Source organism: Ambystoma mexicanum, chromosome 2p (assembly GCF_040938575.1).
Source record: "Ambystoma mexicanum isolate Mex_15411 chromosome 2p, UKY_AmexF1_1, whole genome shotgun sequence".
In the NCBI taxonomy this organism is placed as follows: Eukaryota; Metazoa; Chordata; class Amphibia; order Caudata; family Ambystomatidae; genus Ambystoma; species Ambystoma mexicanum.
This window is the reverse complement of record NC_090923.1, coordinates 408,054,782-408,068,640: the sequence shown is the minus strand read 5'-3', so window position 1 is coordinate 408,068,640 and position 13,859 is coordinate 408,054,782. Positions and strand designations below refer to the sequence as shown.

General features: G+C 41.6%; 1 protein-coding gene across 2 annotated transcripts in view; it reads right to left on the bottom strand.

Annotated features, from left to right (window-relative positions):
- The window catches only part of CFAP20DC (CFAP20 domain containing), a 2,832,435-nt gene that overhangs the window by 800,606 nt on the left and 2,017,970 nt on the right, over nucleotides 1-13,859 (bottom strand). For both annotated transcript variants that reach the window (XM_069643752.1, XM_069643753.1), the window contains exon 14: nucleotides 8,634-9,041. In XM_069643752.1, the coding sequence (XP_069499853.1) occupies nucleotides 8,634-9,041 (408 nt within the window). The remainder of the gene's footprint in view (nucleotides 1-8,633; nucleotides 9,042-13,859) is intronic.

The window sequence follows — 13,859 nt, the reverse complement described above, 5'->3', positions numbered from 1 at the left end:
TGTGTGAAGGACTTCTAGGGGACGTACTGGAGCCTATCAGATACATGTTTGGTTGTGCGTTGCGAGCTGTTCAACTCGGATGGTCTTAGGGGCATTCCCCCCTGCATAGAATCGAACTTTCAGAAGACAGATAGATGTTAGTCTAGCGTGCCTTAGTTGCTGCCAAGAAGGAGGCCCATGGGACTATATCTGGGCGTTAGTTCTCTAGCTCTGCTGTTCTTCCCGTTTATATGATGGGCCGTCAGGTGTCTGCTTGCCTTTCCCAGTGTGTCCAACCTTGTGTTCCTTCAGCGTTGCATGGCTTGTGTTGTGTTAGTGTAAAGCAGCACATTGTATTGGCACAAGCTTCATTTCCTCACTAGCTATGGCATTTTTCTCCAACTCACCCACAAATGTCACCCTCCACTAAAACCTTGCTTTGTATTGATGAATGAGTTTAACTGCTTCAAATGAAAAACGTTAAAGTTAAAAGGCCGTATTTGCTGTCTGAAATTGGGCCTGGTAGTTCATTGTATTTGTTAGGGAAACCATACAAATTCTTTTGCAGTAAAAAAGGATCTCATAGACCAGTAAACATATATTTAAACTCTAAAAGAGATATGATAGGTTATTTATATCGGAATTAATATCCAGAGGTTTCTAAGCACGGACCAGAGGATCGAACCTGTGTTGCTCCATGTCGTCTTGCTTCCAAGACGAGCCCGTTGCCACTTAGCTATCCTCCCGAGTTGTGAAACTTTTGCATCTAGTGATGCATGCACATTATAAACTGCATGTTTAACTTGAAGCTCCACTTCAGAGTTCTTCCTGTGGCTCTGTTCTGCTGGTAATCGAACATGTAAGGTTGATTATATCATTAACAGATTTCATGTGTTGGCATCAACCTGGCCCTATTGGTTGAAAAACGATGGCATGATCTATCTATGCTATGCTGCTTTATAATACTCTGCTCAATAGGAAGGCGCAACTGGGTACAGCACGATGATGAGGATGTGTGAAGGGCATCTTATAAACATACTAAAGTGTATGCACTATCATCACAATAAAACGATTACCTTTCCACCAAATAAATAAAGTGTGTTTATTGCCCTCAAATGAAAACAAACACAATATGCATAACGTGTCAGCCCACTATGTTTGAAGAAACAATGCAGCCTTTTGACTTGAGTGGCAGTCGTGTCCTATTTTCGAATTGACAGTTTAGCAGTACCAGGCAATTTAAGCCTAAATGCATCAATGTGAGTTGGCTGAGTTCAGCAGAAGCCACGCCCACAATTAGGAGACACATAGAGAATAGTGTACAATGTAATTCACCATGGAGCTCAGCGTCATTTCGCCTACGTATGACACGTTAGGTTATAGTTTACATCTAGTTTAAAAATAGTAGCGCTCCATACCAGGGGTGTTTCTAGGTCTGGAAAAGACCCTGGGCTACGCTGATGTCGGAACTGTTGGGACTGGGGGCTAGATAGCCTTTTGGCTGTAGCTCCTGAGATTCTATCTGGGGCTACAACCAAAAGATCAGGGGCTATAGCCCCCTTAGCCACCCCCTAGTAACGCCTCTGCTCCATACAATAGGTGATGCAGAATCGAAGGGGGTGGAGTGTGGGGTTATGGAGCATCCTAGTCAATAATCAGGGACAAGGATACATTCATAATGTAGTGACTACTGTACCCCTGCTCAATAGTCCCCTTTCCTACACACTAGTCCGACATTGTCCCCTATTTGGACGGGAGCGGAGCATGGCACGGAACAGTCTTCGTTTAAGAAAAGCCTAACACATAGCCTAATGCTGATGCATGCCCACCCTCTGCACAGAGCCTCTCTCACATGCACCCAGCCCCAACAGTCAGTAACAAACGTATAGCCTAGGATCATGCACCAGAATTATAGTGGCCACGACGTTGAGTAACTTATCCTTACTGGGCGAGCCAGATAAATCATGGGAAGGGCCAAGCCACGGGTTCCTACCTGGACCTTGGTGCATTTATGGTCACCTGTCCTGGAGGCCAAATCACAAGAGGCAGTGGGCTGGTTCCCAGGTTGCCCATGCGGATGGTGGCAGGTTCTGGGGCACTGGAACTGCCCTAAAATGTACCGTATTTTGCGGGATCTCATAACTGTAAAATATCATATATATACCGGGTTACACCTGCAGGTTATCCGGGACTTGGCAATTGCTTCCGGGTCATGGCAAATGCTTCCAGATCATGGGGAAAATGTTTGAGGATTAGTTCAGGAGGTGGGACCTGTCAACACTATAGAAATCCGTTTCATTGTGAAGAAAATATTATTCAAATAAATGCGGCCGTTTAACATTCAGTTCCACGTTGAATCAGGTCTTATGTGCTGGAAGCAAGGGCTACGCGTGTGTGTCACTTAGGTTCATTTTCAACCATCTGATAGTTCACATTGACAGTGCAATGTTACCTTTGCCCAAACCATTGCACACCGCACACATGCTCTTAGGACGCTTGCGGATCAACTATACAAAAATAAAACACACACATTTCTCTCTTCATTTAGAGAGAAAAAGCATATATTGTTTGACATATAGCCCTCATTTTGACAGTAAATTCTACACACTTAACACAGTCACTCTTAAGTTTAGCGTTGGCACAATCGTGCATTGTACTGGAACGTTAATTCTTTACATCTGTGCAATGAAAATAGTTTGCTTTGATTTCCCCGTCATATAGCAGTTATGGGTAATCACTGACGTGCACATTATCAGTACTCTGTCGGGCATGCACAGCTTCGAATGGGTTAATACATAGCTGTTTACCTTCAGAGCCACTGGTCACCTACACCAAAAATACCTAAAGTCCCGAATCTATGCTCTTTGCAACTAACAATGCCCTGCATTGACAAGCAGCCCAAGCATCAAAGGATTTAAATGCCCACAGAATGTTCCAATATTGAGGCAGTGTATTTGATTTTCAAGCCGACGGAAATATCTCACTGTATGGTCCCAGTTTGTGCCTCCAAGAAGAGTGTAAAACAGAGAACTTGAAAAGCAGGATCTGCAACATTAAAGAAATTCCATTTGTTTGGAATCGTATCATTCTTTCTCGCTTTCCCTCTGGTTGCTCTCGGCGGGAGAGGCAGACGGAACACCCAGTGCCCCATGGGGAGAAATCAATCTGACGGACACGAGCCTAGTCACCAAACTAGCCCAGGGACTTGGTCTGTGACACCGTCCCGCTGTTACCCTTCAATCATAGCATTTATTATTTTTCAGCAACGCTGCTGGGAGACTACCAAGTGCACAGACTAATGATCTTTTTACAGATTCGTGAGCAGGTTGCTATCGAGGGGCTGTCAATTGTACCTTCTAAGTCTTCAGCCCTTAGCAAAGGATGCATGTTTAATTCACAGGCTCATAGCAACAAAGGGAGCGATCTGTCAGGCAGTTAAAGACTGTGAGGGTGTACACACAGGGAGATATATATAAATATATTCATTGAAAACACTTTAGTGAAGGGAAGGTTAAGTTGATCAGGTTTAACGCAATAAATCCCTTGAAATTCAGTGTCTGTGGGAAGTCATGACTCAGTGGGCTTCAGTTGATATCCTTGTCATTGTGAATCCCTTCTCTTATAATATGTATCTGCTCAAGTGCTTGAAAACGTGCGCAAGCGGAGTTAAGATGGTCATGAATTCCCACACCCGCTAAACATTTTGTTTCCAAAATATCAGCCAAATCTGTCCTAAAAATCAAAAGTTAATAGCAATAAAATATTTAGGTTTCATATGGCCCATGCTACTCACCTTAACAAAAGGGTGGCAACCTTTAATAAATACATACATGTCTATATATGTATATACTTGGTGGGGAGAGAAACCTTTGTTAGCAGTGGGCGCTGTCTGGGTTCGATAGTCCAATTGCGAAAAGGGCCAAATAGTAATTGTCCAGTCCTTGAGTCATGTGAGTTGTGATTTTATTGGGATCGGCGCTGCGTGGTGGCTCGTTCGGTCCTGAGACCAGGCTAACCAGCCCCAACTGGAACCCCTACTTGGGCCACCAGCTGCAAGCACTAAACAGCAATTCTGCTGCCACCGGACAACTGCCTTGATAAAGAGCCAGGTTGAAACGCGCGTCGGCTGTTTTTTGTAACACCAAATTGGCACAAGAAGAATTATAGATATTATCTATGCTGTTTTTACACCAATAAAATTACGACTCACATGACTCAAGGACTGGACAATTACTATTTGACCCTTTTCGCAATTGGACTATCAAACCCAGCCAGCGACCGCTGCTAACAAAGGTTTGTCTCCCCACCAAGTTCCTAACCAATTGGGAACCTAGGAGTGGCTCCCAAGTCAAACCATGTGCCAGGCGGCAGGCTAAAAAACAACTAACAACAAGAGAGGGTGCGCAGAGGACCGTCGGTCCCGACATCAAAACTCCTGAACCCCCTGAAACCCTATATATGTATATATTATAGGGTGGCGGCCTACAGTTAAGGTGAGGAAACCCGAGAAAATGTATCACTAATAACCTTTGACTCTTGCAACAGAACTGGAAGGAATTCTGAAGATAACTAGGTACACCCAGGCCCCCTAAAACTGCACATTTTGGGAATGATTTGTTAAAAAATAGATACGTTTTTAAGAAAACAAAAAAAAAACAAATCAAAGTTGCGGCCTGGGCCCCATTCATTTTCCCATAGACAAAAAAGGTGAATTTTTGTTGGTCTGTCCAGCCCAAACCGCTGGACGGATTTGGACCAGATGCAAAACAACTTGGGCACAAAGCGTTGACTTGCATCCCTTTTGTGGTTTGGGGTTATTTCACCCAGTAGCCTTTATAATATTCGATGGAAAAGGGGGAGCCCCCTTCTCCAAAAAGTTGGCTATATTTTGGTCAAATTGCCTTGAAACTGGGGGTTTATAAATTAAACAGTTGCCATCTTTTCTTTTTCTCAATGTGAGCGATAACAACGGTTATACCCCAGGTCATAGCCAAGGTTATTGGAAAATGAAAAAACAGAAAAAAGGGTTTCGCAGCTCATACAACATGCAAATGCCATCAGGCTAGGGGTGGGGGAATGTGAGAGGACACCAAGTGACAATCAGAAGTTGCGGGGGTTCTAGACACTGAGTTTGCAACACAGAGCTTTTCTGTAACCTCGGCTATCAGACAGAATAGTGGCGAATAGCCGACATTTCATAGCAAACTGTGCCACAGAAACAGCAAGTGTTGTGGGGGGAATGGGAGAGGGGAGGTTAGGAGGCCTTCAGGGGAGCTGGCACAGATGAGAGGGGCAGTTGGTAAGGGCCTTGGTTGACAAAAAAGCCTGCGTGTTTCTGATATCCACATAACCATGGCCTTTTGTTAATCCATAATAAACTAGGCATCCGGGTCTCCCATCCATGCAGTAACTGGGACCAGCCCTGCTTAGCTTCAAAGCGAGGAAGGGGCTGGCACCCTCAGGCAACATTGCCTTATAAATGAGCACAAATTACAAGATGACTTAGTGCAACATGGAATGAGGGGACACCCCATCCTAACTTTGAAGCTAAGCATGGTCCGTCCTGGTTACTGCATGGGTGGGGGAAAGTCCACAGTCCCGGATGTTGTGTGTTTTCTTAGTTTTAAATATCTCATAACACACTAAGAAAACATACGGCATCTGCATTATTATTTTTTTAAACCATGCTACTGTCGGTCCTTGAAAGTATTGCACTCAGATATAATTGTTTTGCCTTTTGCTGAACTGCATTCTAGTATTTGTAGTCTCCCAATCAAGCTGGGGGGAATAATGCCACAATTGTCCACTTTTTGCATAGAATAGTTCTATAGGGATTTATATATTTGAGTGACACTATGGTATGTGTACTTTTCAAGTCATTTTTATAAAGCAGAGAATTGTTAAAAGCCAGACTGGAGGGGAAATGATGAGAGGGCAAGTAAGTCATTCATAATTGCCCACAATGTGGCAAGAGATTTTGCAATCTTGGACACTGGTGCAGTTATTCTCCCTTGATTGTGGCTGCTTTTTAGGGCACAAGTTTGCCAAATATACTTTGCCAGCATATTTATTGGAACATTTCCTCTCTCAGGTCATTTTTCTGGTGTTCAATAATATTTTGTCCGGCACACTTTCTTATAAGGAGATGGTCAAATGCACTACATTTGTATATTTCACTTCAAGATAAATGTTCACTTGCTATGGGTATATTCATCCGTGCCAGCTTTTGATTTTAGCTATGGGTACAGAAAATGCCTCACCATATGTTATTCTTGCAGCCGGTCATTTATTTCCCATTTCTGTGCTGCTTAAATGTGGTTAGATGGGGTTGTGCGATATAGCCCAGCAGTCCCCAAGAGAACAGACATAAAACAAGGGGCTTGCAGCACGCTGCTTAACCAAAGTGTGTGGTCCATTGCAAATAATTTAATCTCACTGCGCATTACCTAAAAGCATTGATGTTCTCAAAGCCTGCAATCTTTTATACATAACATTACCACTGTCAAAACAGGATAAAATCAGTTTGCGATTTTTGAACGTCTTTGAGCGATGGGTTGCAAGTGTTTTAAAATATAGAGTGGATGTGCCCACCGGCCATGGCCGTGGGCCATGGCTAGTGGTATGGTAGTGTTCGTCCGTGCCCACTAGTGATCTGGTAGCGTTTTAAAATGGAGAGTGGGCATGGCCAGAGGCTGTGCCCACTGACCATGGCTGAAGACCATGCTAGTGGTCTGGAAGCATTCTAAAAATCTATGGAATAACAAAACCCTTGAAATTCAGGAAAGAACTTTAGTTGCAGGGATGTTAAGGTGAGCTATACATTGTAACAAAACCTTTGAAATTCAAGGAAAACACGTTAGTTGGAGGGACATTAAGGTGAGAATTTAACACAACAAAACCCCTGACATTCTGATAAAGCCACCTTAACTTCGCGCCCTCTGTTGCGCAGCCTCTGACCACAATGATGGCATCACAGATCACATCACCGATGACATCACTAATTACATGTTGTATGAGAACACTGATGGCATTACAAATCACATCACTGATGCCATCACTGGTGACAACACTAATTACATTGATTATAACTGATTACATCAATAATGGAATTAGACATAACATTATTTATAAGTTAGCTCATGAAAACTTTGATTTCCTTAATAAAAATGTAGGTTGTGGACTTGGCATGACAAAGGCTGGGGTCACTCACCAACACCAAAGGCCATAGCTAGAGGTTGGTTAGTGTTCAAAAATACCAATGTGCATGGTTAAAAGCCATGCCTAGTAGCCCATCACTGTTTTAAAATATACAGTTTAAACGTTGAACGTTGAAAGCTGTAGTCAGTGGCCATGTCTAAAGGCTATAGCTAATGCCCATTAATATGTTAGAATATACAGTCTGCACAGCCAAAGGCGGTGGCCCAATGGCTAGTATAATGTTGAAGAGCATGGCTAGTGGCTGGTTAGCTTATATAATATACAGTGGCCACGGTCAAAGGCCATAGCTAGTGGCTGGTTAGTGTTGTACAATACACAGTGGGCACTGCCGAAGGTCATCATATATTGCATTTTATTATTTTAAAATATGCAGTGGACATGGCCAAAAGATGTACAAACTGCTCAAGGTCAAAGGCCATGACTAGTGGCCTTTTATGTGTTAGAAAATATACTGAGCACAACCAGAGATTGTGGCCACTGGCCAGTATTGTGCTAAAGCCAATAGCTAGTGCCTGATCAGTGTATATAACATATAGTGGACACGGTTGGAAGCTGTAACCACTGGTAAAGGGCAACATCTAGGGTTGTTAGACTGTTAGTGTTTTAAAATATTCAGTGTACATGAGTGAAGGTTGTGACCACTGTCCATAACTGAAGGCCATGACTAGTACCCATTAATATGTTGAAATATATTTGGCCATGCACAATGACCATGGCTGAAGACCATGCTTGATGCCAGTTACTGTTGTACTGAGGCGTTGCTAGGGGGGGATAAGAGGGCTATAGCCCCAGGACTTTTGGTTGTAGCCCCGGATAGAATCTCAGAGGCTACAACCAAAAGGCTGGCTATCCCTGAGTCCCGACAGTACAGAGATTAGCGTAGCCCAAGATCTTTTCCAGACCTAGCAACACCCCTGCTGTTGTAATGTAATTAGTGATGTCATCAGTGATGTGATCTGTGATGCCATCATTGTGGGCATAGGTTGCGCAAAAGGGGGTGCGTAGTTAAGACAGCTTTGGCTGAATTTCAGGGGTTTCGTTGTGTGAAGTTCTCACCTTAACTTCCCTGCAACTAAAGATGTTTGCTTGAATTTCAAAGGTTTTGTTGCGATTTATTGCTCACCTTAACGTCCCTGTAAATAATGTTTTTTTGTTCACTGAATATATGTATACACACATATATATATATTCAACACACAAACATCTTTATTTTTACTTCTGTTGATACAGAGCACAACTGACTGCATCTATGGCAAGGAATGGCAAACGTTTCTTTTAATGAACTCAGAAAGGCCTGTTAGCGGAAAACCAACTCACATTTCCCATTTGGTGGAAGAGCAGCAAATGTTTCATTTCACTGAGGTGTTCATATTAGAACAGTCCTTACAGGATCAAACAGCGCAAACCCAATAAAGCAAAACTGCAAAAGCACTTACAGATGTTTCAGATGTCAGTCTGGTGTCATTGCTTGGGATTTCTTTCAGAGATTTTTTGCTCAGAGATGTCTGTAATTGGCTGGCTGATACATCCTTCAGAGTTCTGGAAATGCTTGGAGGTTCTTGAGAGAACTCGGGACGGCTCCCTTTTGGGGAGGGAGCAGGGGGCGGAAGTGGGTTTCTTTGAATACTATCTGGGCCCATATTTTTCAGATCCGAGGTTGGGGTTTTTGAACACACCGTGTCTCTGTAGTTCCTTGTTAAATATTCCTGTGAGGACCCGTACTGTGGGCTATTTAAAGTTCTGTCTATAGCCAACCCCGCCACAGCAGGGATGCAAGCCGATTCTTCGCTGCAATGGCCAGATTTGGGGCTTGACGTCCATCTGATTACGGTACTTGTTTCCTCCTGGAATTGAAAAAGAAAAAGCAAACTGTGATAATGAATGTTCAACCCTGCGAGAGTACACAATTCTTTAATTGGTTTGTAACAAACCGTTTACTATTTACAATGATAAAACGGTATACAGAATATATAGAAAAGATCAAAATTTTATTTTCAATTTTCGGGACTGTGTACCAAAGCACAATGAGGATCATTTTAAATGTGGTGTTAATTGCCCATAAGGACTCTCGACACTATCACTTAAGTGTCCAGGGCCCAGTTTCGATTGCTTTTGGTCATGGGTGGAATTAAGGCATGGAAATCAGGCGGCCGCCATTTAACATTAATCCCGATGGGTTCTCCCTGTATTTAGAGGAGCAAAAATGGGTGTCCCCAACAGCTCCTGTGTCTCTGCCTGTTGTAGGCAGATATGCAGCCATATTTGCATTACAGAGATACTGAAGGAGGCTGTAGAAGTATTACCTCCAAATGACGTGGTGCCATGCTTGTCTACACCAGAAAATGACGATTGTGTGCCTCTTTCAAAGTGTATCCCGCCACCCGCAATATATGCATGGGCTTAAGTGTTGGATATCAAGAATTTTCCTGTCAAATACTTTACATGCAGAAAAAGCATGTGAATAGACTTAATAAAAATACAAAGCGTGAGAATCCCCAAACCCATAAAACAAATCTTATAATGCACGCAGAACCTCCACCAAAATACAATGCCTGGGAGGTGTTCCCAAGTGAGTCAATGTGACGGACCTCCAACCTAGCAATCACATACATATTTCTACTGAAGATTACTTGTGACAGATGCAAAACGAAACCAGTGAATAGTAGTACATTGTCTTATAATGCGAATTAACCCTTATTTTGCCAGGCCGTAGATTTCGAATACAGTTTCATTGCAGTTGAAGGTTAATTTGCTACTCTCAGACTATTGACACAGACAGGTACATCTTTGTGATGCGGGCTAAAGTCCAAAGGTCATGCAGCAGTTGGAAGAATCACTGCGGGGCACAAACACTATTTTGCGATGGTCACTCTCTACAGGAAAACTGCTCTAAAATTAGGCTACTAAAGGTTGGCCATCCAATGCGCAACTTCCTACATTTACAACGAAATTAGTTCAAAAGTCGAATTTTAAAAGTTGACCAATTCAAAAGTAAATTTTTTGTAATGGGTGCTTTCTTTTTAAATGGGAGTTCTTCCCTATCCATTTTCCCTTTTCTTCACTAATCATTTTCCATATTTACCTCTTTTTGTATTTAATTTCTGAAAACGAGTGGACATTTTTCTTTGATAGTCTAACCCTTATCACATTTAACAAGGTCGGTCTTTTGATTGGGCTACCTTTAGGAGTCTCACTTTAAGACAGTTGTGTTCAGTTGTCATATTCTTCAGAAAACGATAGGTCATTGTTAGAGAGCAAATTAAGGTCTCGGGAGGAAGCTTGGTCTCGGGAGGATAGCTCAGGGGCAACGTGCTCCCTTGGAAGCAAGACAACCAGGAGCAACACAGGTTTGATCCCCGTGTCCGCACTTAGAAACCTCTGGGTATTAAGCACGTTATAAATAACCAATTACAATTACATCTAAAGGATAGCATGCTTGTAGCTGGAAATGTAAAAGATTCTGCCAATGAATTCAAATGGCTTCCCCATTATAACAAGCTTAACATTTCAGATGGCTCAAACGGTTTAATTGATTTCACATATATTACTGCTCCCCATTAGATCTAGCCATGTTTAATAAAAGAGTATACTACCAGTGACAAGCTGGTAAGATATTTGCCTCCCTTGTACTGGACATTAAAGTATCCTATAGCAATACCCTAAACCCAAGTGAGGTTTATGAATTGGAGAGTAATGGTAAAAACAGATGTTAATTCGAATGACACCTGTTTTTACTACACAGCAGACTATAGGGTCACGAGATATTTGATGCAACAGCTAATTTATTTATTTATTTACATTTATATAGCGCGCAAACAGCCCAGGGGCATTGAGGAGCTGTTACCTGCAAGAGTTTAGTTACAGAGGTACAGGAGTGGTAGCAGTTGTTGGTACATTATAAATCAGTACGGACATAGTTCCATCAATACAACTAATGCAATTGGTATTACAACTTATGCAGTGGGTCATATGTTTAGTATTCATGCTTATGAGAAGAGGATGGTTTTCATTGCTAATCATGTCTACCTTGCAAGCATTGCTGACATCCTAACTCAGGACCTTAAATCCACTCACACTGCTCTTAAGGACTCGCCAGATGATCTTAAAAACATTCACATGAAGTAATATTCCTGCAGCAATTCCTCCATTAATCGTTTACTCTCTGCCTTTGAGAACCTCAGTGACACACTTTTTGGGATGATCTCAAATAAAAATGCCATAATGGCTTTAACAACAACTTTTGCAGATGAACTCAAAGTCATGCAGGGTCCTGACATCCTATTTATAACCAGGCAACAGGTTCTGGTCTTACTTCCAATATTTGATGGAGGTCTGCACAACTCAACCCATTCTATGTCTAATTACCAAAGACACCTCCCCCTCTTGTCTTACAATCCCAGAGGTCCGTCTATTTATCCAACCAACAACAGTCCCTATCCACACCTCAAATTTCTAAGTTACCTTCCTCACCCAAATGTATGTTATACAACTGAACATCTGCAGTAGCCAATCATACTTAGCTGGCAGATACCATTGGAGATCATGGCATTGATTTACTCATTCTCACTAAGACCAGATTGATAAAAAAAAAGGTTAATAGTCATAATGGTCTGCCTTCATCTAATTGGCTACTCAAATATTCAAGCAGAAAAACAAGAGAAAACAGAGAGTTTGTGGTCATCTTTATTCACAAGAAATGACTGCCTTGTAAACACGTACCAGTTCTTTATTACCATTCTTTGAATTCCTGATGGTAAAGACTCGAAATGCAAAACACTGAGCATAATATATCACCCCAAATAAAAAACTATTCATGGAAGAATACATATCTATCTGCTCACTGTCCTAATGACTGAATTAGCTGATGGAATTTTCATTAGGGACTTCAATATTCATTGGGAAGACAGTTCCTTACCCCTGAGAGATGATCTGACATCATCTTTCCTTAATGATTAGATTCAAACTTAACATTCCATGAGGTCTATTTTTTAATGTAGATGAACAATCAAAGGGCAAAACTATCAACTCAGACAGTTTGATTCTTGCCCTGATTATATATCAAGAAAACCGCCCACATAGTGAACAATCTCTCCAAGTATATTGGTCTGACCACCTCTAAATCCCTGTTCGCATCAACATAGAAATCCTGACCGACTGGTAAACCCAAAAGGCAGAAAAATTGGGTCAGAAATCTAAAACAAGTAGACCCTGAAAGAGTGAACAACATGATATGCTATAAACCAAGAATTACCAACGAAGGATCTAATGTCAAATATCTCACCTCCCAATACCAAGACTCAATGATGGGCATCATCAGTGAACTTGCCCCACTAACATTTTAAAGGACAATGTTATAAAAGTCAGCATCTTGTTTCGTAGGCAAACTCAATGACGAAAGAAAAATTGTTCAAGCATGTGAATGATGATGTCATTCAGATGCCACAATGCCTATTTTCAGACAACTCAGACTATAAAGCTACTCAGACAAACTTATCAGAAGAGCCAAAACATCTTGCATAAATAATCAAATCACCACAGTTAACAGACATTCCAAGGAATTATTTGTAGTAATCAGAGAAGTATCCAAACCTCTCTCATCCCCAGATTTGCCCCAGTCTCATGAGAATTGCTAGGATTTGTCTGGCTTCTTCAGTGAAACATATAACCATTCAACATAACATCAATTCCCTCCTGTACCACATGTTCACTCACCAAAACATCTAGCTAATGGGACAATTTTACTCCCATCACTTCAGCTATCATTCAAAGTTATCCAGCTGCTTAGCTGATCACTTTCCTGCTGAAATGATGAAAACATTCATCCAATGCATCATTCCTTCTAAGCTGAAGAACATAAACACTTCCATAAAAAGTTGGCCAAGTGACTCCACTTCTGATGATATTGACAGAAGATCCAGCAGACCTCTCATAGTTACCATCTGATTACTTGCATTTCCTTCCTGGAAAAAGACACTGAATTCTGTGATAATCTTGGGGTTCTTACCAATGGTGCGTCTGCTTGTTCTGCAGCAGTGAAATGCCAACTATAACATTTGTGGATGATGCCCTATGCATTCTTGATAAAGGGGATGCATACATTCTCAACAGTCAAACTGTCAGCCACGTTCAACACGGTCAACAATCAGATACTGATGAACACTATGAAAACACAAATGGGCAATGATGGAACTGCCCCTTAAGTGGTTTCCATTCTATCTGGAAATGATTTGCCAGTTTTCATCAGACTAATACCTTAAAGCAGCGTACAAGGATCCATTGTCTCTCCTACACTATTTAACTTGTACATTAAACCTTTGGTTAAGTAATCCAGGGTAGAGGATTTGAAATATGTGAAATACGCTCAACTAAATTAAATTGTCAACTGAACAAGACATCAGCCATCTTGCATAATGTTTAAAGCAATTCAAGAATTCAACTCAACACACGAAAAATAAATTCTTACTTGAATCCCCACCGTAGACCTGATTTTCCATTCAGAATTGGCTCTTCTCCCTAACATCTAAAGAGCTCTGAGACAAATCTATGGAATTCCTGATTACCAATTATATATCTTACATAGGCTTCTGAAAAAATTCTATCAAAGATGTCCCCACCAACAAAGTTTGAACACTCTGGACCTTATTTCTGTAAAATCACCCTCA